Source organism: Peromyscus californicus, unplaced genomic scaffold, assembly GCF_007827085.1.
Source record: "Peromyscus californicus insignis strain IS unplaced genomic scaffold, ASM782708v3 Scaffold_6__1_contigs__length_162567912, whole genome shotgun sequence".
NCBI classification, from domain to species: Eukaryota; Metazoa; Chordata; class Mammalia; order Rodentia; family Cricetidae; genus Peromyscus; species Peromyscus californicus.
The window spans coordinates 131080434-131104249 of NW_026294584.1; the positions used below are offsets into that span (position 1 = coordinate 131080434).

The 23816-nt window shown below is 43.1% G+C and overlaps 1 protein-coding gene across 22 annotated transcripts in view; it reads left to right on the forward strand.

The window, feature by feature from the left end:
* Window positions 1–23816, forward strand: part of LOC128098387 (WASH complex subunit 2) — a 195392-nt gene that overhangs the window by 37509 nt on the left and 134067 nt on the right. For 18 of the 22 annotated variants that reach the window (XR_008214228.1, XR_008214232.1, XR_008214229.1 and 15 more), the window contains exons 21-30: window positions 629–731; window positions 2163–2315; window positions 3821–4000; window positions 8455–8583; window positions 8700–8780; window positions 9364–9483; window positions 10373–10435; window positions 10784–10996; window positions 13118–13741; window positions 14657–14834. Coding sequence is in view for 15 of the 22 variants with exons in the window: in XM_052719441.1 (XP_052575401.1) it covers window positions 629–731; window positions 2163–2315; window positions 3821–4000; window positions 8455–8583; window positions 8700–8780; window positions 9364–9483; window positions 10373–10435; window positions 10784–10996; window positions 13118–13741; window positions 14657–14834 (1844 nt within the window). In the remaining 7 variants the exon portion in view is untranslated. Of the gene's footprint in view, window positions 1–628; window positions 732–2162; window positions 2316–3820; window positions 4001–8454; window positions 8584–8699; window positions 8781–9363; window positions 9484–10372; window positions 10436–10783; window positions 10997–13117; window positions 13742–14656; window positions 14835–17291; window positions 17629–23816 lie in introns of those variants that run through there. The other 4 variants (XM_052719443.1, XM_052719444.1, XM_052719445.1 and 1 more) reach the window with 2 other exon arrangements.

Below are 23816 nucleotides of genomic sequence, written 5' to 3' on the forward strand. Positions count from 1 at the left end.
ATTGAGAGTTAACTGCTAATGATCATGGGATTCCTTTGAGGCAATGAAAATGTGGTGATAGTGTTCAGCTCTTAATATGTTAAAGATATTGAAAGGTATGTTTTAAAGGGGGTAATTTTATTATGTAGATTATATTCCAGTAAAGCTACTCTGAATCAAAGAAGTAGAAAGCAGAAAAAAGGATTACTTTGCAAAAGCTGACTCTGGCTCTGTGGTCTGTGGCTCAGCTGCCTTCCTGGCCATGCTGAAATTAGGCATAGCCATCCTTAGTTCAGTCTCTGTTGGAGAAGGTGGCAGTGGAGAATTCTATGCTTGTGACTACCAGGAGTACGGTGTGCCTGTCAGATCTAAGAGCTGGTACAGCTGCTGCATCATTTAGAAAGTGACTGATAAGGCTTCTTGAGCAGGTCTCTGGGCTCCTCTCCAGAGGCTCTTCTGATAGGCAGAGGCTCATGCCTCTAAGATCGAAGTCTGTCTATCCAAAGGCTTTTCAAATCACCAGCTTTAAACTGTACAAAGTCAACAAATGTTAGGAGGTTGGTTATTGTGGATGTGGCCAAAAAAAGAGCAGTCCTTTTGTTTTTAAATGATATTCCTCCTGAATTTGATCTTCTGTTTGTTCATTTAGCCAAAAGAAGACTCAGAGAGCGTCACTCCTCTTTGAAGATGAAGCTGATAGTGGAAACTCTCTGTTTGGCTTTCCTCCTGCATCTGTTCCTCCTGCAACAATGGTATGAGTTTTCCTAGACCCAGAAAATACCTGTAAGCTTGTGCTCCGTGAGGAGAGATGCCACCTTGTCAGATCTGAACCCTGCCCTTGGGGTTGCCGTGACAACAGTTACCATAAAGGAGGAAAGGCTCATTTTGGCTCATGATTCAGAGGGTCAGTCCTTAGTCCTTGGTTCTGTTGCTTCTGGACCTGTGTCAAGGTAGAACATCATGGTAACTGAGGCTACTCAATTCATGGTGGATAGGACACAGAAGGACAGAATAGAGGAAGGCAAGACTTAGCTCCCAAGGACACATCCTCTGTGACCTTCCTCCAGCAATGCCCTATGTCCTAAAGTTGCTAGAACTTCCTCAAACAGCGCTACTAGCTGGAACCAAGCTCTCCATGCATGAGCCTTAGGGGGCACTTCATCTTTAAATTGTAACCGTCTACTGTGTTCTACTTTTTTTCCTTTAATCACTTAAGTATTGCCTGTTGTCTTCTGCGTTCTTTGTGAACTTCCATCGTCTTTGATTTCAAGTTGAAATCATTTTTCATTTTAAGGTTCTCCTCCTGATGATAACTAAAATTCCTCTTACCCCAATTTTTGTTTGTAATATTTTCAATTATGTTAGTATTATCCTTCCGTGGTTTCCCACATCAGCCTTCCTAACTTGCTTAGTCATTGCTTCCTCATAGCTTGTAGGCTGTGGGTAACTCCAGCTTGGTCACCTAACCTCAGTTTCCTGCCCTCTCAACTCCCTGCCTTCCAAAGAATGAATTGATGAGCTGAGCTGAAGGTCTTGCAAACTTGAGTAACTACTTTGTGTAAAATACTGTGCCTGGTCATTTAGTGGATGGTACTTTCAGAGAAGTGGACAGGTAGATAAGGAATAAAGTAAAGTAAGGACCAGGTAAAGAGTGAAATATTATGTTTATTCAGACAAGCAACTGATACTGAAGAGAACAGAGAAACCTTGGGTGACATTTACATCTGGGACTTTCTGTAGACATGAAGATAGTCTTCAGACGGAGGAGGAACCCAGGGTGTGGCAGTGTGAGAGTTGGCATTACATTAAGGAATGGCAAGCCAAGAGGAGCTGCAGACAAGGAGAAGGGCACGACAGGTTGGCTGGTTGCTGTGGCTCAGTGCAAGGAGCACAGATTTGGAGAAGCAACTCCTGAGTGTTGTCATACAGGAGAAGTGTAAGAGGAGAGAGCCCAGTCATTGTTCTGGTGACAGTGACCAAGTCTCAAGTGCTGGGGTCCCAAATCTGAAGGAATCCTATCTGTTATGTCTTCCATATTGAGGCCACAGTTACTGTCCTATCTGCCCTTCCTGCATCATAGTTAGCTCATGAATGGACTGGTTTTGGCTGGCTTTATACATCGCATGCTATTCAGGCATAATTTTTTTAATCATTGTGGATGCCACTTTCTCTTCTCTTGGTAGAAAAAAGAGAGCATCTCTGAGGTGCCATCGTTGTTCAGTGACGAGGAGGAGAATGAGGTACCATCCGGTGTGAAATCTGTGGATGTGAAGGTTGATAATGCCAAAGTGTCCCCAGAGGTGGGGAATGCTGATGTAGCTAACGTGGTAAAGAAGGTAAGCTGCATTTTTGCTTTTCCAATCCATTTGTAACATGTACACTCTCCTACATTTTCCAACACTGAAAATGCTTTTGCATGAAAAGTGTTTGTAGGAAGACTAGAAAACACTCAGGGTGGTAAGAAAATAGCCCGTGTTCTTGCTGTCCAGGACTCCTTGATCAGGTTCCCTTGATAGCTGACTTCCTGGGTACAGTGAAAAGAAAATCTTTTACGTTAGTGTCGTGTTGGAGAACTGCCTGTTGCCTCTCTGCAGATGCTTTTCTTTATCTCGTTTTTCATGCTGACTTACCCTGTGCATTTTCTGTTTGCTTTCCTCTGATGTGCCTGGTTTCCTTGGCTCATAGTCCTCATTTCTGAGCTCAGCTGTCACTTCCATGAAGCTAGGTTGCCATGCTTTTACTTCTGGTTGATGTTGATGAAATCAGAGCCACGTGAAGTGGGTTTTCCTCTAACATGAACGTTCTGTTCAGAGGGTTTGGTGTCTCTTTTGGAGGCCTTCAGCTCGTGCTGCTGGCTATGACTGGGGATTCATGTCAGCAGTTGCTTCCTGTCTATGGTGTGCCCCATGTTTTCCTAGTTCTCTGTACTCTGTAGGTCCAGCTGCTCAGGTTTAGTTCCTCCCAGGGCCTGTGTGAAGAACGTTTCATTTACTTTTCCCACAGAGACTCCCGATGGCTACAGTGACACTCATGTGTACCTGAGTCACTCTAATCTTCCCCTCCTAGTGGCTGTATGTGAACCTGAATTACCCTGTCACAGCCCATTCTATCCTTGACTCACACTGTTTTGCTGCCCTGTCCCTCAGCTAAGTGAACTTCCTGAGGATTAGGTTTGTTTGCTTGCTTGCTTTTTTATTCATAAGCACTTAGCATATTGTCTTTCACAAAGTAGGCATTACTTTATATAGTATCACTTCTCTAATGAAACATGCTTTTCCACTTTGAAAGTTGGAATACACTCTACAGTCAATAGTGTGTTTAGTTGGAAATTATCTATCTTTCTTGTTTTGACCAGTAGTATCTTGCCTGAGTTGTGATACTGTTGGATTAATGTTGTACTTTTAGTGTCATGTTAGAAATTGTTCTATGTAGATGAACATTGTAAGGCTATAATTGGAGTGTGTGATTTTGCTGGTTAAGTTTCCCTCTAGGACTTACATGTTAAAACTAGGAATTAAGATCCATACCTTATGATTGACATCTATTGACATTATAATTTAGAAATTCTTTCTAGTAAATAAGCAACTTGTGTACATCAAGTTATAACTACCCTTTCACTTCATAAGAGGAAGAGGGGCCTCTGGCTTAACATGATTGGAAAAATCATCTTTAACTGTGGATTGTCTGTTCTAGCCTCTTGGAGACACGGTAGTATATGTGATAAGCTGGGTTGCACTGAGTCATGTTAATGTGGCAGTTAATGAATTAATGTCAAGCTTGTGAAGGCCATGATAGGATTTTAATTTCTAGCAATTCATTTTTTTCTTATTTCTGTTTGTAGGAAGGACTTTTGACTGCATCTGACCAGGAAGCAGTCGGGCCTTCTGATTTATTTTTTTCTTCATCTCCATTGGACAGAGGAACCAAGGGTAGAACCAAAACTGTCCTTAGTTTGTTTGATGAGGAAGATAAAGTGGAAGATCAAAGCAACACCTGTGTGCCGCAGAAGGAAATGGAAAAGGTGAGCAAAGAGCAGTCAGTGTTTTCGTGCCTAGATGAGAGGACGGAATTCCCTTTCAAACAGGGCTGTTGCTGCTGACTGGGGAGGTGCGGAGGAAATCTTGGTTTTCAGTACAAGTGTTGATGATTCTCTCCAGTCAGATGGCGATTCCCAGTCACATCAATGGCTTGCCCCTTACGTCTGTCTGGTTAGGTAGGGAATTAGAGTCTCACTAGCTTCTTCTGAGATGTGCAGACCTTGTTGCTCTTGAGAGAGTTGGCTCATTATCAGAGTAAATAGTAGGAAAGGGGAGTAGGGCAGATGTGTGTACTTCAGTTCTGCTAGCATTCGGTTTTAGAAATATTAGTGATAGAAGGGCCATTCATCAGTATATCAGGTATCAGAAAACCTTCTCTCTAAAGGGCTGTATGAAAACTGTGTTAGCTTTTGCAGGCCATGTGGGTTCTCTTGTATTTGCTCGTCTGCATTGGTTTTGGATCTCTGTGATGGTCTCTGCTGCACAAAGAGTTACACATGTAAGGGCACAACGATAAGTATTTAGAATATAGTTAGAAATTGGATTATTTAGGAAAATGTCAGTAGTAGGTTCTCCTCCTAGAGTCTAAAGCTCTCCAGCCCAGGTATTAGGCTAGGTTTACAGTACTAGGCAGGTACTTCCTCCTATTGAGTCTGCCTTAAGTCCGATTAGACAGCTATTGGTTACAGTCGGAATGAAAGTGCCACTGTTACACCATTAGAGAGGTCTTACTGGGCTGTCTTTGTTGTGGAGTTTTGGCTCTACACCTAGTTAGGACTACTGATTGATTTTTCTCCCTTGTCAGCTTACATAGCACCTTCCAATAGTTGTGAGAGGTAGCCATCAGGGTAGGAGGCTTCCAAGTCATGTCTAGCTCAATTCCTCTAAGTCCTGTGTCTGTAGTATGTGGTGTCTATGGCCAGAGGATCTTTCTTACTTACTTTCAAGTTGTTGGAGGCAATCAAGGACGATGGCAATAACCTATATTATTTGGGGTGTCTCTTGGAACCCCCTGACAACAGTGTGAACAGAAGTTTCCTATTGGTTAGTTTAGGGCCCTTGCAGGGAGCATTGTCACCCATGTGTATAACTCCATTTAAACTATATATACATAGAAACAAGCATATACACACAAATAGGCATTTTTAGTAACCTTATAAAATACTGCGTTTCCCTATGGCCTTTTCAAACATCCTTGGTGTTATTTACTCTCCTTCCTCATTCTTCACTCCCGCATGTATTTCTCTCACTGCTTTTGAGATTCATCTCATCCCAGTCAGAATGGCTAAGATCAAGAAAACAACTGGCAACACATGCTAGAGCATGTATGGGGAAGTGGAACCCTCATCACTGCTGATGGGACTGTTGGTGCAGATTGGTGCACCTACTCTGGAAATCAGTGTGGAGAATGTTCAAAACATTAAAAGTAGATCCATCATATGACTCAGCTGTACCACTCCTTGGCATCCTACTCCACAGATACTTGCTCAGCTATGGTCGTTGCTGCTCCATTCACAATAGCCAAGAAATGGAAACAACCTACATGTCTTTCAGCTCATGACTGAATAATAAAAATGTGGTACATATATACAATGGAATACCATACAGCTGTTACAAAAAATACAATCATAAAATTTGCATGAAAGGGATGGAACTGGACAATATCATACTGAGTGAGGTAACCCAGACCTAGAAAGACAAACAGTACATATTCCAATAATTTCACTGCTGAACATAGTAGCCTTGTTCTGTGAGGTTACTATTGTTCTGAACCCAAACTAGACAGATACATCTTTTTAAAATTTTATTTTGTGTATACGAGTGGATTGCATACATGTATATCTGTGCATCACATGTGTGCGTGGTGCCCACAGAATCTAGAAGAGGGCATTGGATCATCTGGAATTGGAGGTACAGATGGTTGTGAGCTACCGTGTGAGTGCTGGGAATCCAACCTGGGTCCTCTGGAAGAACAGTCAATGCTCTTAACCACTAAGCCATCTCTCTAGCCCAAGACCAGATAGATCTTAAAACTACAGACTAATATTTTCTGAAAATAGATGATAAAATGCTCAACAAAGTCCTAGTAAAACTAGTTTAGGAAAATAAGAGGAAAAGCCAGCATAAGTGGAATTTCTCTTAAGACTGCAAGGGTAGTTGACTATATGAAAATCAGTCAGTGTAATATATTGTGTTAATAAAGTGCAGAATGGAAAGCACATTGTCATCTTGATAGATACAGAAAGGTATTTGAAAAAGTTCGAGCCCTTTCATGATTTAAAAAGCAAAAACAAAAGAGCACTTACCAAATTAAACGTAGAAGGAAGCATCCTCAGTTTGGTCAGAGCATCCATGAAAACTCACAGTTGACATGCTTCAGGCTGAAGACAGAAAGCTTTCCCCTTAAGATTGTAAGACAGGGATACTCCCTCCCTCTTGCCATTGTAGCCAGCCTTGTACTCGAGGTTCTAGGTGAGGCATCCAGGTTAGAAGCTGTCTATGTCAAGTAACAGGAAGTTCTAAAAACTACAGAATATCTAAGCAACATTTGCAGGATATAAAATCAGTGTATCAATATATTATAGTTTTATATAGTCTTATCTGAAAATAAGAAATTCCATGTACAGCATCAACAAAAAGGTAAAATACTTAGGAACACTTACTGAAAACATTGCCAGACTTACACATGCAAAACTGTAGTCCAGGGGCCAGTGAGAGGGCTTATTGAGAACAGGTGCTTGCAGCACAAGACTGAGGACCTGCGTTCTGTCTTCAGAACCCTTGTGGAGGTAGAAGGAGAGAACAGCTGTACCCTTTACATGCTGGCCAGTCTGTCTTGTCAGATTGTGGCTCCAGGTTGAGTGAGAGATCCTGTCTTCAGTAGAGAGTGACTGAAGAGGACACATGATCTTAACCATGGCTTCTACCCACAGATGTGCGCTTGTGTGTACACTACACACGTGAAGAGATAGTTTGGGTTTGAAAGGAGAGGGTGGACAGTAAGCATACACGACCATTAATTGTTTAGCTTTTTGGGAAGGGTGGTGAGATACAAGTGTAGAACTTTAGATTGGGATGGTTTTACAACTGTGAATATGCTGAAAAAAAACTCACTTTTATCTTAACAAATTATAAAACCTAGTGTCTTAGGATTTCTATTGTTGTGACGAAACACCATGACTGAAGGGCAAGTTGGGGAGGAAAGGGTTTATTCAACTTACACTTGCAGTTCATCACTGAAGGAAGTCAGGACAGGAACTCAAACAGGGCAGGATCTGGAAGCAGGGGCTGACACAGAGGCCATGGAGGGGTGCTGCTTACTGGCTTGCTTCCCATGGCTTGCTCAGCCTGCTTGCTTGCTTTCTTTCTTTCTTTTTTTTTTTTGTTTTTTGTTTTTTGTTTTTTTGAGACAGTTTCTCTGTGTAGCTTTGCGCCTTTCCTGGAACTCACTCTGTAGCCCAGGCTGGCCTCGAACTCACAGAGATCCACCTGGCTCTGCCTCCCGAGTGCTGGGATTAAAGGCGTGCACCACCATCAGCCTGCTTTCTTATAGAACCCAGGACCACCAGCCCAGGGACAGCATTACCCACAATGGGCTGGGCCCTCCCCCACTGATCACTAAATGAGAAAATGCCTTATAGCTGGATCTCATGGAGGCATTTCCTCAACTGAGGCTCCTTCCTCTCTGATGACACAAAACCAGCCAGGACACTTAGGTTGTCAGCCATGTAGGTTGCAGTGTTCTTTTCTGTATGTGGTTGTGTGTGCAGGATGACAGCCATGTTTATGGTCATGGTTGTGGAGGCCGGAGGTTGGCATTGGAAGTTTTCCTCTCCTACTGTAGCTCTCTATATTAATTTTTGAGACAGAGTCTCACTGATTATTGAGGATGATGGGCAGTGAGTTCTTCCTTGGTCTTCAGCCCTCTGTCCTGCCCCCAGGATAGGTTCTTATGTGGTTATGGGATGGTGGGACTCAGGTCCTCATGCTTGTGCTGCAAACACTTTGCCCACTGAGCCATCTCTCCAGCCCTCCTCCTTTTAATACCAAGCCAAATAAATTGTTCATAGTAATTTCTACGTTGTTCTTCCTTCAGAAATGAAGTGGAGAAATAGGTGTGATTTGGCTTTACCCCCAGAGTGCTGCTTCTTCAGTCAGTTTGGAACTAATGGGTTAGGATTGGGTTATTTTTTTGGCGGTGTTGACATGGGGTGGAGGTAATAAAAAATTTAGGTACTACATGAAGGTTGAAAGATTGTGCATATGCTATCTGTATTTACAAACTTATTCACCACTGTTTTTGATAATTCATTTACCAGCACTATTTGGGGTAACTATATAGTATTCTGTTTGTGAGTGTCTTTCCCCTGGTGATTGGTATGTAGGCTGTGGTCAGACTTTTACCATATCTTTGTTATGTCCGTTGTCTTTTGCCAAGGGTCTCAAAACTGATGGCCGCCCCAAGAGCACAGGTGTCTTCCAGGATGAAGAGCTACTTTTCAGCCACAAGCTGCAAAAGGACAATGACCCAGATGTTGATCTTTTCTCTGGCACCAAAAAAAACAGGGTTAGTTCCTTCTAGTTCCCCTGTTAGAGATTGTGTGGTTCATGGTGTAGGTGGCTCACAATGTGGGTAAATGGCTCCAGTTTTGGCATGTGTAATCTGTGTGTGATTTCTTTCAGTTGTCAGTGCCCCGTGGTGGGAGCCTGTTTGGTGATGATGAAGATGATGATCTTTTCAGCTCTGCCAAGACTCAGCCTGTGGTACCAGCTTTTTATTCTCAGGCTTGGGGAGGATAGGAAATGAATGTTTGGTTAAGATGAAGAAATTGTAAGGCTTACTAGTAAACGAATAACAGATAATAGATGGAACAGTATGTATATAGGGTGTGGCTTTCAGTTCATTACGCTAACTGATCCGGAGTTTCTGATTGTGGTGCAGACCTGTTTGATTTTTAAAGAGTTTATTGAAGGACACTTGCATGTAATACGGACTACATTTTTGTTCCTTTCAGATTTAGACCTTTAAATCTGAGTTTTAGTCTGTGTGTATTTTTCTCCTGCTGTATTAGGGTTTGTATACTTTTTTCCTTTTTATTGCAGAAAGGACTCCTGTGTAAGTCACAGTCTTTTTTTTCCCTCAAAACCTGTGCATACCAGGCCATCCTTCTGCCACTGAGCTGCATCTCAGCCCTAGAAAAACCACAGTGCTTAGGATGCTGTTTCTGAAATGCCACCTATGAGTTGGTTAATAGACTGTCAAAACCCACAGGCCAGGTTCCTGTTTTCAGTATTGTTTAAAACTTTGAAGATACATGATAGACTGATGTTTTTTTTTCTTTTGAAGGTACCAGAAAAAAAGGGATTACTGAAAAAAGACCACCCTGTTTCTTTAAAGAGCGAGAAAACTCCTGAGTCTACTCAAGGTAGCAAAGAGAAAAGCTTATGGAAAGCAGAAACACCACAGGTTAGAACTCTCCTCGAGGGCGTTCAGCTCTTACCTCATCCTGCTTAGACAGTTCTGGGCATAGAAAGAGGGTTGCTCAGAGTTCTTCGTTAAAGAGGGAGTAGCAGCCAGCACCCTCCCTTTCACTCTGTCCTTTTATTCCCACTTTTTCCACACTTGAGAAACCTGTGTATGTAGTCATTACTGTATTTAGATCAAATGCCAAATTCAGTTTCCAATTTGGTGCTAGGATAAGATGAAAGGTCATTTTTCACTAGTGCCTCCATTTCTCCCTCAGGGCTTCATTGGAGTAGAATTATATTCTAATTAATACAAATAACGTCTGGTTTCTTGGTTCCTCCTCAGGGTCACTGCTCCAAGATAGTTGCTGTAAAACCTCCCTTCTGGGAGTCCTCTCAGTATCATGTGGGGCTTTTCCACAAAGGGAACCAGACAACTGCAGTTGTCTCTGGAAATTTCACTGAGGCCCCTATGCCTGCACTTGGAAAAGGAGGCACGTGGTTAGCGTATCTCTTACCTCATCTGGAATTGAGATGCTTCTGTATTTAGAACTTGTGCATCAGGCCGTGGGGAGCTTGTATTTGCCATGTTGGATAACTCATCACGATATGCTGGGACAAAACTACAGCTCTGCTCTTACTCACCATCAGTGTCCCCCTTTCCTGCTTGTGCCTGTTCTGTGATGGCCTTCCCTCCTCCGTTGGAGGAGGCATCAGTGAAGTAATGCTAGCAAGCAAAATGCTGTGAGGCTCCGGGGCAGAGTTAAAGAGCTGCAGACAGGGACAGCTTTGCTCCATCACAGATTTACTTACAGATATGAATGTAATCCAAGACACAGTTTGTTTCCTTTTCCCTCAATGGATTTTTAACTAAGTTTAATTTCACACAGGATTCTTCAGGTCTCACTCCATTTAAAAGCAGAGAGCCATCCAGTCGGATCGGGAAAATACAAGTAATTATATTGGATCTGGAGTCTTCATTGCCTGCCTGTGGCACCTATAAAATTTGTGGATTTTCAGTTTTTTCAGCTGCTACCAAGCATTCTCTCATCTCTTCCCCTGCCAACACCATACCCTCCACCCTTGCCTAGTTGTTGCTTCTTATGCACTGCTCTTTAATGTCTTTTGATCCCAGTGATGGGCACAAGTATGTGCCCCACTGAGCCTGGATCAGGTGATTTTCCTACATTTATATTCTCTTGTATTCTACACTGTGTGCAACACAGATATTATGTGTCACAGAAATGGTAATCTGCTCATGTGTTTAAGAACAAATACTGAGTTCTATTTTTCTTCTTTAGGCAAATTTAGCCATTAATCCAGCAGCCTTGCTGCCCACAGTGGCTCTGCAGATCCCAGGAACAAAGCCTCTTTCATCTGAATTAGCTTTTCCTTCATCTGAACCTGGAAGGAGCCACGTCCCGGAACGTGTGCCCACTCTTCCTGGGAGTGAGGAGGCTGGTGTCAGTTTCGATCTTCCAGCCCAGGCAGATACCTTACACAGTGCAAACAAGGTGATGGACTGTCTTCTGTCTGTTTGTTTTTCTATGAACCAGACTAACCTGACTGCTGCTGTGTTCTAGACCAGTCTGTAGGCCAGCTTCCCCTCTCCACCTGAAGGGGGCACTCACCCTTTGTTTAGCCCTTCCTCCCTTCTGCCTCTCCATTTCCTAATGGTGCTTCTGCTTTTCCATTACCCACTTCTGCTTTCCCACTGATCATTAAATACTGGTCGCACCAGGCCCTCAGTCCCTAATAACGTGCTGTGTCCTGTTGCTGCCCACCAGCCCTGGTGCTTTTCCCACAATGCTCTGGAGCACCACGCCATCCTTATTTCCGTGGTTTTCCTTCCTTCCTGTGGCTTGGGCCCTCTTCTCTGGGATCCCAAGCAGTTCCTGCCCACTAGGAAAGCTGTTGCAAAGGATGTCCTTAGTGGACTTCAAATGAACTCTTAGAAGTTTTCTTTTTGTCTCCAATCTCCCTTCTCTCTGAAGTCTTAACAGGTGTCCAAGTAGGCAGCAGGACCCAGGATGACCTGTCCCTGGATGATAAATAATTTTTAGTGTTTTCAGGTTTTTTCCTGTATTAAAAAACCAAAAACCAAAAAGCTCTTGTTATTTTTGTTATCTTTCAAGCTTAAATTAGCTACTTCCTAAAATTGTTTTTTTTTTTTAAAGAATATCTTTTATTTATTCTCTGATAAGTTCTCGCTTTGCATGCAATGTGTCTTGGTTATACCTACCCTCAGCTCAGGCTCCCAGCCTCATTACTCAAAGCTTCCAAAAATCATGCTTTTCTTTGAAGCAAACAGACACAGTTAAGTCTTTTGTCCAAAATAGGTTGTATCTTCTCAAACAAAACATACCTTTTTATTTTGGAAAATATCAGAAATATTAAATCTTAGTTATTAAGAAGCTCCTCTTTTGAGGTTCTATCCAAGGTTCTCATGGTCCAGCCACATTTGACATACAGCATCGGATACTTGAATTGGTGTCTGTTGACGCAGAGAAAACAGCGTCATCAGTTGCTTTTCTCTTACTCCTCATATCTCCTTGCTCCTAGACCCTCACAACGTTGGTGCTCGAACCCCTCCCAGTTCTTCTTTTTTTTTTTAATGAGGTACCTGCCTTTGAATTAAGGGGTGAGGAGGTGCTGGGGTTTGTGTGTATGTGTTTTGAGTCACAGAACACCAGCACTCCTGTTTTCTGGGGTTCCAGCAACATTGAAGCTTTTTTGCATGAAACTATTGTCAAAAGATTAAAATACAGGAGTAGGAGGTGGTTTAAGTGGTGAAGAACACTGCCTGCTCTGTCAGAGGACCTGGGTTCATTTCCAGCACCCACACAGCTGCTCATAGTTGTCTGTGACTTCAGTTCCAGGAGACCTGATGCTCTCTTATGCCTCCTCAGGCACTACACGAATGTAGTATGCAGGCATCTGTGCAGGCAGAACACCAATATACATAAACTAAAAAAAGCTTGGAGACAGAGACTACTAAAGGGTTAGGAAAGATTGAGTCCTGGAATAGTAGGAACTGGTTAACTCCTTTTAGAAATCTTGAGGGTTGGAGAGATAGCTCAGTTGTAAAAGGCTGGGCTCACAACCAAAAAGACATCTTTTTTTTTTTTTTTTTTTTCAAGACAGGGTTTCTCTGTGTAGCTTTGCGCGTTTCCTGGAACTCACTTTGTAGACCAGGCTGGCCTCGAACTCACAGAGATCCACCTGCCTCTGCCTCCCAAGTGCTGGGATTAAAGGTGTGCACCATCACCGCCTGGCCCAAAAAGACATCTTAAACAACTTTTATCTTTCCCTTAGGTCAGTGCTTCTCAACCTGTAGGTCATGACCCCCTTGGAGTTCCATATCAGATATTTTTCCTTATGATCCATAACAGTAGCAAAATTACAGTTATGAAGTAGCAATGAATTAATTTTATGTTGGGGGTCACCACGGCATGAGGAACTATGCTAAAGGGTCGCAGCATTAGGAAGGTTGAGAACCACTGGCTTAGGTGATACCTAGTTGAAGTAAAGCACATAGCTTTATGGTTTTTTGAATTACTGAGTCTTTGCTGTGTTAACCTTGAACATTTTTCCATCAGATCATGGTGTATGTGTGTGTGTGTTTGCCTTTGCAGAGTCGTGTTAAAGTGAGAGGAAAGCGTAGACCACAGACCCGCGCTGCGAGGCGGCTGGCTGCCCAGGAGTCCAGTGAAAGTGAGGACATGAGTGTCTCCAGAGGACCTGCTGCACAGTTGGCCAGTAGTCCCATCTTACCAAATGGCCATCAACCTCATCTGCAGCCCGGGATGGCCAGTGGAGAGATCAGCTCTGAGAAAGCCGTGGCCCCAGCTGTTCTACCTTGGGAAAGCGGTCCTGCATTGTCTGCAGTAGACAGAAGCTTTTTTGTGACTTCTCTGCCTCAGACTGGAAATGAGGCTGACCTGTTTGATTCGGGGGACATTTTTCCACAGAGCCTAGGATCACAATCCATGGAGGGAACGAAAGTCAAGGCAGCAGAGACCCCAGCCCACTTGTCAGGAGGAAGTAAAGAGAAGAACCTTGTGTTTCCTGTTCTCAGCGAGGCCAGCAGTGCCGATGATCTCTTCCAGACTGTCAAACCAAGACCAACAAAGAAAAGAAGCCCTTTCCCCCTCCTTGAAGATGAGGATGACCTCTTTGCAGATCAGAAAGGCAAAAAGAAGGAGTTGAAACCTGACAGCCATCAGGACAGCGTATCAAAAACACAAGACATTTTTGAGGTAACAAAAATACTTCATGTCTGGGTCTTTAAAGAAAGTAGCTGATTGGCTTCTTGAGCTATAGCGTATGTGTGTGTTGCTCGTCTGCTGTCTACTTGCTTATTAATCATGATTAAGTCTCTTGTTAATAACACTAAGGATATTTTTTGCTGCCTTTAATCTTTGTTATACGCCTTGAATTATTTAAAAAATGTTATTGTCGTCCTGGAGATAGAGCCCCAAACCCAGTACATGTTAGGCAAATGCTTTACGGTTCACTGAGCCACAGCTTAAGCCTTGGGCCGTGATTTTTATATGTGTGTGTGTGTGTGTGTGTGTGTGTGTACATGTTTTTAATTACTTTTGTTTGCTATTTTTTAAACTTTTGTAGAATGGTGTTGCTGTCAGTGGCATGTTGTTCTGTGACATGTATGAACTCCATGGCTACAGCTTGTGTGTTTAAGCCCTGCTTCTAGTTGGGACTCTGCTTTAGCAGAGTTTTGATGCTAAGGCTTTTGTGGCAGTTGTTCAGCAGATGTTTATGGAGCATGGTGGCCCTGGGGTCAGCAGGAGAGCTAGGACACCTATTCTGTCCCCTGATACTTCAAGGAGAGGAGTGAGATCGAAACAGAGCAGCAGGTAGTTAAGGTGATGTCAGATGGCACTAAATGCCATGAAGAAAACTACGTGGGGCAGAGGATCGTCACAGCAGGAGGTAGTTCTCCAGTCTGGACTTGGTAGACACTTCACTGCAGGGCTGGAGTTTGGACTGTGACTAGAAGGATGAAGAGAGTGGTGCACAGACCTAGGGCAGTACCTTCCAGCCCACGGGGAGGTCTGCGTGAGCACCCTGGGCACTGCATAGCTGCAAATTATTGAACTACTTTTAGTTTTAAAAATACTTTTATTTATAAAAGTTGTTTTTGGCTTAACTAGGATGATATATTTGCTACGGAAGCAGTTAAACCTTTTCAAAAAAAGAGAGAGAAGGAGAGAACTTTGGAACCCAATTTATTTGATGATAATATTGATATCTTTGCTGACTTAACTGTAAAACCCAAAGAAAAGTCCAAAAAGAAAGTGGAAGCCAAGTCTGTGTTTGATGATGATACAGGTGAGTATGGGTTTCTTGCCCCTTCTGTAAGTATCTACAGTGCACCTAGAGAGCATCACTGTTCACTGACTGAATACATTTCTTGTTGTTCACATTGGCCCTTTCTTGGACTTTGTTCCTCAGTTGTAAACAGATGTTTCCTTTCCTGACTGCTCAGTCCTAAATAATCACACAAAGGCTTATATTAATTATAAATGCTCAGCGAATACCTCAGGCTTATTACTAACTAGCTCTTACATTTTAAGCTAACCTATATTCATTATTTATGCTCTGCCACGTGGCTGTACCTTTATTACCATGGCATGTTCATCTCCTACTCTCTGCATCTAGCGGGTGACTCCTCTGTTTCTGCCCTTCCTTCTCCTATCATTCTTTGTTTGGCTTTCCTGCCAAATGTTATCCTATTCAGCTATTGACCAGTAAGTTTGTTTATTAAACCAATCATAGTGATATATATTCAGTGTACAAAAGGATTATTCCACAGCACTCAGTAGGTTTTCTTTTCTTTGCTGTGGAATCCTGGATAGTCTAAGAATGTGATGTGTAGATGGACTAGTCAGTCATTTTCATGAGGCAACCCTATGCTATGCTGAGTATCAAGGTTTAAGACAGTGCCCAGCCTTTGACTGAAAGTAGAAGCTCCCTATTATCTTAGTGCTCACCGCCATCATCTGACAAGCACTGTTTTTGAAAGGTGAATCCATCAGCAGGCCATGAAACTGGTTAAGTCAGAATAGCAGCTGGACAGTGAGGGACAGCAGCTTAAGGACTGGAGAGTCAGTACAAGAGAGCAGGCCTGTGCAGTGGAATCAAGCATGTGAGACGTGGCCTCTCCCTGAGTTCTATGTATGTATGAACACGCTGCACCCACTCCTCAGCTAACAGGCAAGCCAAATGCTGATAACTCTACATGCTGGGCTCCTGATGTGTTGGTAGACCCGGACTGGAGCTGGGACATGTCCTCGCTTCCTCTGTCCCTCTAGGTCTGTCCCTTGGGACTGGCTGGGAAAGCTTTTGTTGCAAAGACACACTGAGTCTGTCCCCTCGGCAAACCTTGTGCTCTATCCTCATGTGTCCTACTGCATAGAGTGTAGAAGAGACTTGGGTTGCTTTTCTTTGTTCATGTTTTGACACGTGATCTTGCTGTGGCCCTGGCTAACCTTGAATTTAGTACTCTCCTGATCTTAGCCCTCCCAGCTGCTGGGGTCACAGGCATACATAACTTTCTTTCATTACTAAGTTACCGTACATGCTTATGGTAGCATTCATACAACTTAGAAAATTTTATAAGTGGAGGAACAAAAGCTTTAAAGTTAAGCAATATTAATAGTTTGTTGTACATCCTTTAAGACATAGCACCATTGTGTATTTACACGGAGTCAATTTTTAAAGTAAGAACAGACTTCACCTGTTTTACTTCTAGTCACATCTTAAATATTTTTCCATGTTGGTACATAGAAATCTTTGATTTCAGTGTTTTGAGTGATCCTGCTTTGTGTTTAGCTGTTAGCCTATTACGGGCAATCTAGATCATTTCTAGTTTCTGTTATAGATAATGCCATGGTCTTTATCATTTTTGTACACCTGTCTTTATGTACAACATGCTGAAATTTGGTATGTTAGAATCCTACCAATAACATTGTGTTGTAGGATATTTGTATACTGTGTGAAGATATACTGCTGTGATTAGTTTAGTAAAGAGGTGATGGCCAATAGTTCGGCAGGAGGAATAGGTAGGACTTCCAGGCAGAAGGAGAGGAAGTAGGAGATGAATCTAGGCGCCAGGGAGCTGCCAGGAGACATGGAGAGGAAACCATAGGTGCAATGTGGAAGAGAGGTAATGCCACATGGTAGAACGGAGATTAATAGAAATGGGTTAATTTAAGTTATAAGAGCTAGTTATGAGCAAGCCTAAGCTGTAGGCCAAGCTTTCATAATTAGTAAGTCTGTGTGTCATTATTTGTGGGCTGGCAGCTGACAAGAAACTACTTCTAATTACTGGGAAAGCGGCATAGTTAAAAGTCTAAAACACTAACCTGAATGAATCAGACTTCATTCTTACCATGGAGATGTATCCGATTGATTCCTTTATTCTGTATTGGATTTCTCTTTGCACATTCTCACTGTCCTTAAAGGCCAGAGTGGAAAGAAGATAGAAATCAGTTCAGTATCCAGGACTGAGTTAGAGAAGCAGTCCGCTGTACTATTTCTCACTTCATGTGCACATTCACACTTTTGTAGGTAAGAAACTTATACTCAAAAAGGACCTGATTTTTATGTATCATTATAAAACTTGGGTGCCACGAACTGAGCCAGGACCAGAACCTAAGAGGTTTGACTTTCATATTGGCACTCTACAGTGTGTTATCAGAATTGGGTCTTTGACAGTTTGTGTGGATGTGTCTTAAATTCCCATTTTCTTGCCTGTCTTAACAACTTTTTTTTTTCTTTTTGAAGATGATATTTTCTCCTCTGGTCTCCAGGCTAAGATGTCCAAACCCAAAAGCCAATCTGCAGAGGTCACATCTGAACTAAGATCTGATCACAAAGTGTCCAACATTTTTGATGACCCCCTGAATGCCTTTGGAAGCCAGTAGAGCATTTGGGGTCTTCACAGTTCACCCCCCCCCATTCTGTTTGCAGTTAATGATGCTCTCTCCTGCACTCACTGCCTTCACCGGATCCCAAAAGCAAATACTGAAACAACTAGGTCAGCCTTTACCCAATGTAACTAATATTTTTCTGCACTGATTTTAATTATGCTTAAGGTTACAAATAAAAAATAAGTGCTTCATTCCCAGTGGTTTGTTTTTACTTAATTAGACTGCATAGAAGGGCATGCTAGAAAGGAAATCTCTGTGGTTTTCATATGTGGGCAGGGAATGCAGAGATAGCCGTTGTCGGACAGAAGACCTGAAGTCCTTGCTCTGTGGGAGGGGCCCTGAGTGCAGTGATGGTCTAGGCAGGTGAAAGAGAAGGGAGGTAAAAGATTCTAAACCTGGGGGAAGAGGTTTCCATTGAATTCCAAGAATGCCTCTGCCATCGTCTAAGGGGAACTGTGGTCCTTTGCTGTCTTGATTTTGGAAAGAAAGTTTTATTGGAACATAGCCATACCCATCATTTCCACATTATCTGTGGCTGTATTCAGGCTACTTACAATGCCAGAGTTTTTAGTAGTTGTAAGAAATGGATGGCTTAGTTGTGGGCATGTTTTTGCCTTTCTTAGCTTTTGTTTCCTCCTTTGTAAACAGTTTGAGCCTGCAGGGTTGTTGTTGAGACTAGGTAATGACCCTTTTATCTATCTACCCCTTAAAATGGTAGGTAAGGACCGTGATATGGCTTGATGAGGTAATGCAGCTTTAAAGTGGAAGCCAAACATTTAAACTCATCCACCGGATGCTGGAGCCCATGCTGAGGTACTCGTAGTTGAAATTTCTAGCACAGACACTATTCTAACCTCTGTACATTACCATCGTGGCTCTGTTCTCAGTTTGAAGCTACTAGCCCAGATCTCGGGCTGGGTGCAAGAGCCAGCAAGAGGCTGGCAGAAGGCCAGGGTCTCACCAAACCTTCCACCTCAGTGCTCAGTAACTGTGAGAACTGTGGAAACTAGTGGGTAAAAACTCAAGTCTCAGTGAGAGGATGGGAGAAGACTGACGGGCGTCTTTCATAGACTAGTCCCGAGTCACAATTTGACTATTGGAGGTTGCATTGACCTCTTCTGCAGTCCACTCTGTAAAACATTTGAGTTGAACCACCTGTTAAGGGAATGAAGTAGTAGCGCCCAAGTTAGTTTATATCCCAGTTTAACCTCTTGGTGAACAGCAAAAGCTTGCTGGAATTTCGAGCCCAAGCCACCTGTTTGACCTATAGTCTTCAGTAATTACTCAAATGTATAAGAATGTCCCCATTTTACAGATGATACAATTGAGTCAGAAATGTCAGGAAAGAGTGGAGCACAAAGAGGGTGGTGCGTTTCAGTCAGGCTAGCCTGGATGTCCTTTAAGTGCTCCAGACTGGAAAGGCCACGAGTGGACAGGTTATCCCCAGAGAACCTTAGATGTGCCCCAGCCAGGGCGCTCCGCCCTGGCGCCCACTCTTCCCCGTCGACTGTGGCCTGTTTCCAGCCTCCTTCCTTGCCCCAGCCGGGTCCCGCGTCAGTAATAAAGGGTCAACATCCGGGCCTCTTCTAACCGACAACCCTTGCTGAACGCCCGTGCGACCGGGGCGTCCGAGCAACGGCCAGCCTCGGAAGGCTCGGCCCCGCCCCTCGCAGGCTGATTGGAGGGCGCCGGCAGCGCTGGCCGGCGATTGGTGAGCGGTGTCACAAAGGGCGGGGCCTGGGCTTTGCAGGCCAGCGTCGGCTGGCGTCGCAGGCGCGCTCACCCTTATCGGCCTGCGGGCAGGCGAGCGAGCGAGCGGGCGGACGGGACCACCGGAGGGCGAGCGGGTGAGGGGCGCAGCGGGGCGGGGCGGGGCGCGGCCGGGCGGGCGGGCGGCTGAGGGGCCCGCTGCGTCTTCGCGGCTCGGGCAGGCCGGAGAGGTGCGCCCGCCTCGGCTGCAGCCTGGTCGCGCCCTCCGCGCTTCTCTGCTCTGGACTCGCGGGACCCGGACAGCCGTCGCCCTGGGTACAAACTGGTCGCGCCCGCGGTTCCGGGCGCTGCTGACCCGACTTTGGGTCTGAGTGTGGTCCCTGCGGGGCGTGGTCCCCGGCCCTAGGGCGGCACAGCCACACTTGGGCATCAGTCCTAGGCTAGAGTGGGATTCCACTCTTTTAGTTCGATTTTCACATACCTGTAAATGTGTAAGTGTCAGCATTTTAAATAGCTGCATCGTGTTATGGGTATTTTTATGTTGGGCGAAAAATTTAAAAGCTAACTCGTCGTGTGGCTAAGTTTCTTTGGACGAGAAGGAAGCAAAAGTCCAAGGTACTGAAATTACTTATTGCGTGCACTTACTGCTGCTTTTGCGGTTGTGTTTTTAGAAAATTTCAAATGATGAAAATAAATGTTGCAGATTTATTTTGAATTTTTTTCTCCCAGCTTTTAAGCTAATTTATCAATTTTAAGCATCGTTTTACTCACTTGTATCATTTCACATCAGTATGAGTTGTCACTGTCCATTGGTTTTCCAGTATTCATGCAGGCCACATGCCACTTTGAGGAGGCTTGCCGCCCTTCTCAGTGGGCCCAGGTTTTGTGCTGACTAGCCCCACTTGAGCTTCCATTTGCCCCTGTAGTATTCTATGGTTTACCCAGACCGAAGAGCTTCCTCTTGACCGCTGTTACTCTGATTGGTGTTGTCGAGAAGTCTAACTTTTCCATACACAATTGTTTTCAATTGTGGTTACCGCCCGCGGCCCTTTTTGTACATCGAAAATTCTCCCACTGACTGGGTCCAGACTTCATTTGGAAGTTCCAGCACCATTGATGCTGTACTCATTGCAGCGCTAATTTTCTTCTACTCAGAGTCACTTGATCTAGTCTCACTTCAGATTTAGGACTTCCAGATCTGTGACCTTCTACGTCCCCTCAGTTTGTTCATTACTTCAGGGACCAAGTATAAAAAGCACCTCAAAGTTCTTCTCCTAGACACTGGTCACCAGTGCCTTCTCTAATGTTCATCTCAGCATTCCTAACATGTGACTTCCAGACTGCTTTTTTGTAGGTAGGATTGCTGTTGGACTTGAAGAAACAGACACTGACATTGCTGTAGCTCTGTGTATACTGTATACTGAGTACAGTGTATCACTGTATACTCTTTGGTATAATGTGATAAGTGCATTAAAACGTATCTGCATGTTATCAGTGGGTATTTCACTGTAATTCTGGGGGGGTTGTTTTATTTTTCTTTTTTGTTGTTTTGTGAAAATGCAGATTGAGCCTAGGGCCCAATATGTGCTAGGAAAGTACTCTATCACTAAGTTGCACATTCACTATAAATGACGTAAGGATAATGAAACCTGAACAGTACCACTGTAGAGAGTAATGTGCTTTTCTCACTGTGACCAACAGTAGAGCAGCACGGTACTTTGTATTGCTATTATTTGTTACTTATTATTTTGATATGTTGTATAGCTCCACTCAGAACAGCTATGCTGTCAGCAACAGCTTTGCTTCTTGTGATGCCATTTTGTTGTTGTTGTTTGTTTTTCGAGACAAGATTTCTCTGTGTAGCCGTGGCTGTCCTGGATCTCACTCTGTAGACCAGGCTGGCCTTGAACTCACAGAGATCCACCTGCCTCTGCCTCCCAAGTGCTGGAATTAAAGGCATGTGCCATCACTGCCCAGCTCTATGATGCCATTTTTAAAGGAACATTAGCTATCTGCACAATTCAAGTTTCCTAGTAATATTTTATATTAGAACTATAAAAATTCTCTCTGCAGCAGAAATACCTGTGTGTACATGTTTGTTATGATTTTTATAAATTCTGGTGATATGAATCAGAATGAGATTCCCAGAAGAAACCAATATTCCTCCAAACAGTTTTGGAACATAACCACTATTTCTTCATTTCTATGACAGGGTAATACCCTTACATATATCATTAATTTTCTGTAATATAAAGATCAGTGGAGATATTTTTAAAATTGTTTTTAATTGAATTTCATTGAACCACCATTAATGGGTGCCAATATGTACAGGATGGTGTACTGAGTGATGGAGAAGTCATTCCTCCCTTAAACGCTTATAGTTTACTAGCACAAGAATGACAGTATGTAAGCAGTACAGTTTGATGGTGTCATATATGACATGGATACAAAAGATAGTAAGTACAAAAGATTTTATGGGATAGTTGATACTTGAGCTGAGGCTTTTGGGGAGAGGTACAGTGCTGGTTATTGAGCCCATGGCTTTGTATTGCAGGCAGGCACTCTCCTTGAGGTGTATGTACAGTCCTTAGAACTGAGTTTTGAGGGATGATTAGGTAATTAGGAAGCCATCTGTGGAGTTGACACTGAGTGGGACAAAGCAGGAGCAATAAAATAGGGGCTACAACTAGAAGGTGGAAGGACCATAGATATACTGGGGGAAGTGTGAAGATAGGTGAAAATGGGCTGGGAGATGAAATGTGTATGTGGAAAAGTCTTTCTAAGGAGTTTGAAAGTTATTGTACAGACAGTGGAAGCCATGATAGGGCCTTCAGCTAGAAATAATAGGATCAGTCTATGTTTTCAAAAGATAGCTGTGCTTACGTCATGTGTTATTAGAGAACTGCCAATTGAAATCAAAAGCCCTAACACTGACAGCGCAAAATGATGTGATGACATTGGATATTAGAAACTCTTCGTTGGTGCTGGAAATGCAGAATGATTTAGCCACTTTTGCATATTGTTTGGCAGTTTCTTTAAAAGAAAACCAAACACAATGGGGCAGGGTGTGGCTCAGCTGTCGGAAGTAATGCTAACCGTACAAGCCTGAGGATCTTAGTTTGGATGCCCAGTACCTGCATGAACAGCTTGGCACAGCAATGTGCACCTGTAATCCCATGGCTGGGTGTGGAGACAGTGAGGAGTCCTTGGGCTTGCCAGTCACCCAGTCAAGCTGAATCGATAAGCATCAGAGTCAGTGATGCCTGAAAAGCATAAAGTGGAAGATGATAGAGGAAGATATCTGATGTTGACTGCTGGCCTCCAAATGTACACAATGTACACACATGCACACAATGTGCACAATGCACATATACATATGTACACAATGTACACACATGCACACAATGTACACAGTACACATATACATATGCACACAATGTACACACATGCACACAATGTACACACATGCACATATATGTACACAATGTACACACATGCACACAATATACACATGTACACAATGTACACACATGCACACAATGTACACAATGCACATATAAATATGCACACAATGTACACACACATGCTCAAAAAGTAGAAAATGCTCTTGTAATAAAATCTAGTCTAAATAAGTTTAAAATATATAGACATAACTCATGTACAAAATCTACAAGTTTGTTCGTAATTGCCAAAAAATGGAGTATGAAAGACATTTCTCAGTAAGAGAATGGATAAATGAAACTTTATTGCATCCAGACTATACAGCATAGTGTAGCACTTAAAGGAAACAAGCCATCAAGGTGTGAAATGTTGCAAAAGAGCCTTAAATGTGTATTCTTTAGAGAAACCACTCTGAAAATGCTGCATATTGTGTGATTCCAACTGCATGACATTCTCAACATTAAAAAGATCAAAAGTTGCCAAGAATTCAAGGCATGGGGAGGGATCACTAGCCCCAACACAGAATTTTTAGAATACTGAAACTATCCTGATAGTGTCCTGGTAAATACATGTTTTCATACGTTTGTCCACACCTGAAAGATGTACGTACCCCACCAAGAGCAACCCTAGTGTAAGCTTTTGTTTTGGTGACAGTGATGTGTCGGTTCCCCACTTGTTAATAGTGTACTGTGTTAGTGCAGGATATAGGGAAGGAACAGGTGCTTGTGGGGACTCATTGTAACTTCTGTTCAGTTTTGTTGTGGATTTAAAACTGCCCTAAAAGTAAGTCTCCTACTTATTAGGGAGAAAATTCTTCTCTTTAGAATTACAACAACAAAACCAAGAAAACAAAATAAAATACCACCCAAAAAAGATAAAAACAAACAAAAAACCCACAACAAACTGTAACCAAATAAAAGCACACACACAAAAAACTGTGGAGTTCATCATGTGTTGGTCAGCTACTCCTGAACACGAGGTTTGTCCTGGAATGGCAGTGCCACTCCATTAATCGTTAAGTTGTTAGCCTTTACCCTAGTGTGCAGAGAGCCCGGCCCTCTGCAGGTCAGAGAGACTGGGAATGAGATGCAGAGTCAGTGAGAAGAAACACACAGACTTCTTTTCCTGAGGGATAAGAGTTTCTCTTTCTTATTTTTCCTGTTGTTTGTTCTACTCTCTTCCTTTTTGTTCTGTTCTTCTACTCTGATGTTTCCCTTCTCTTCCTGAT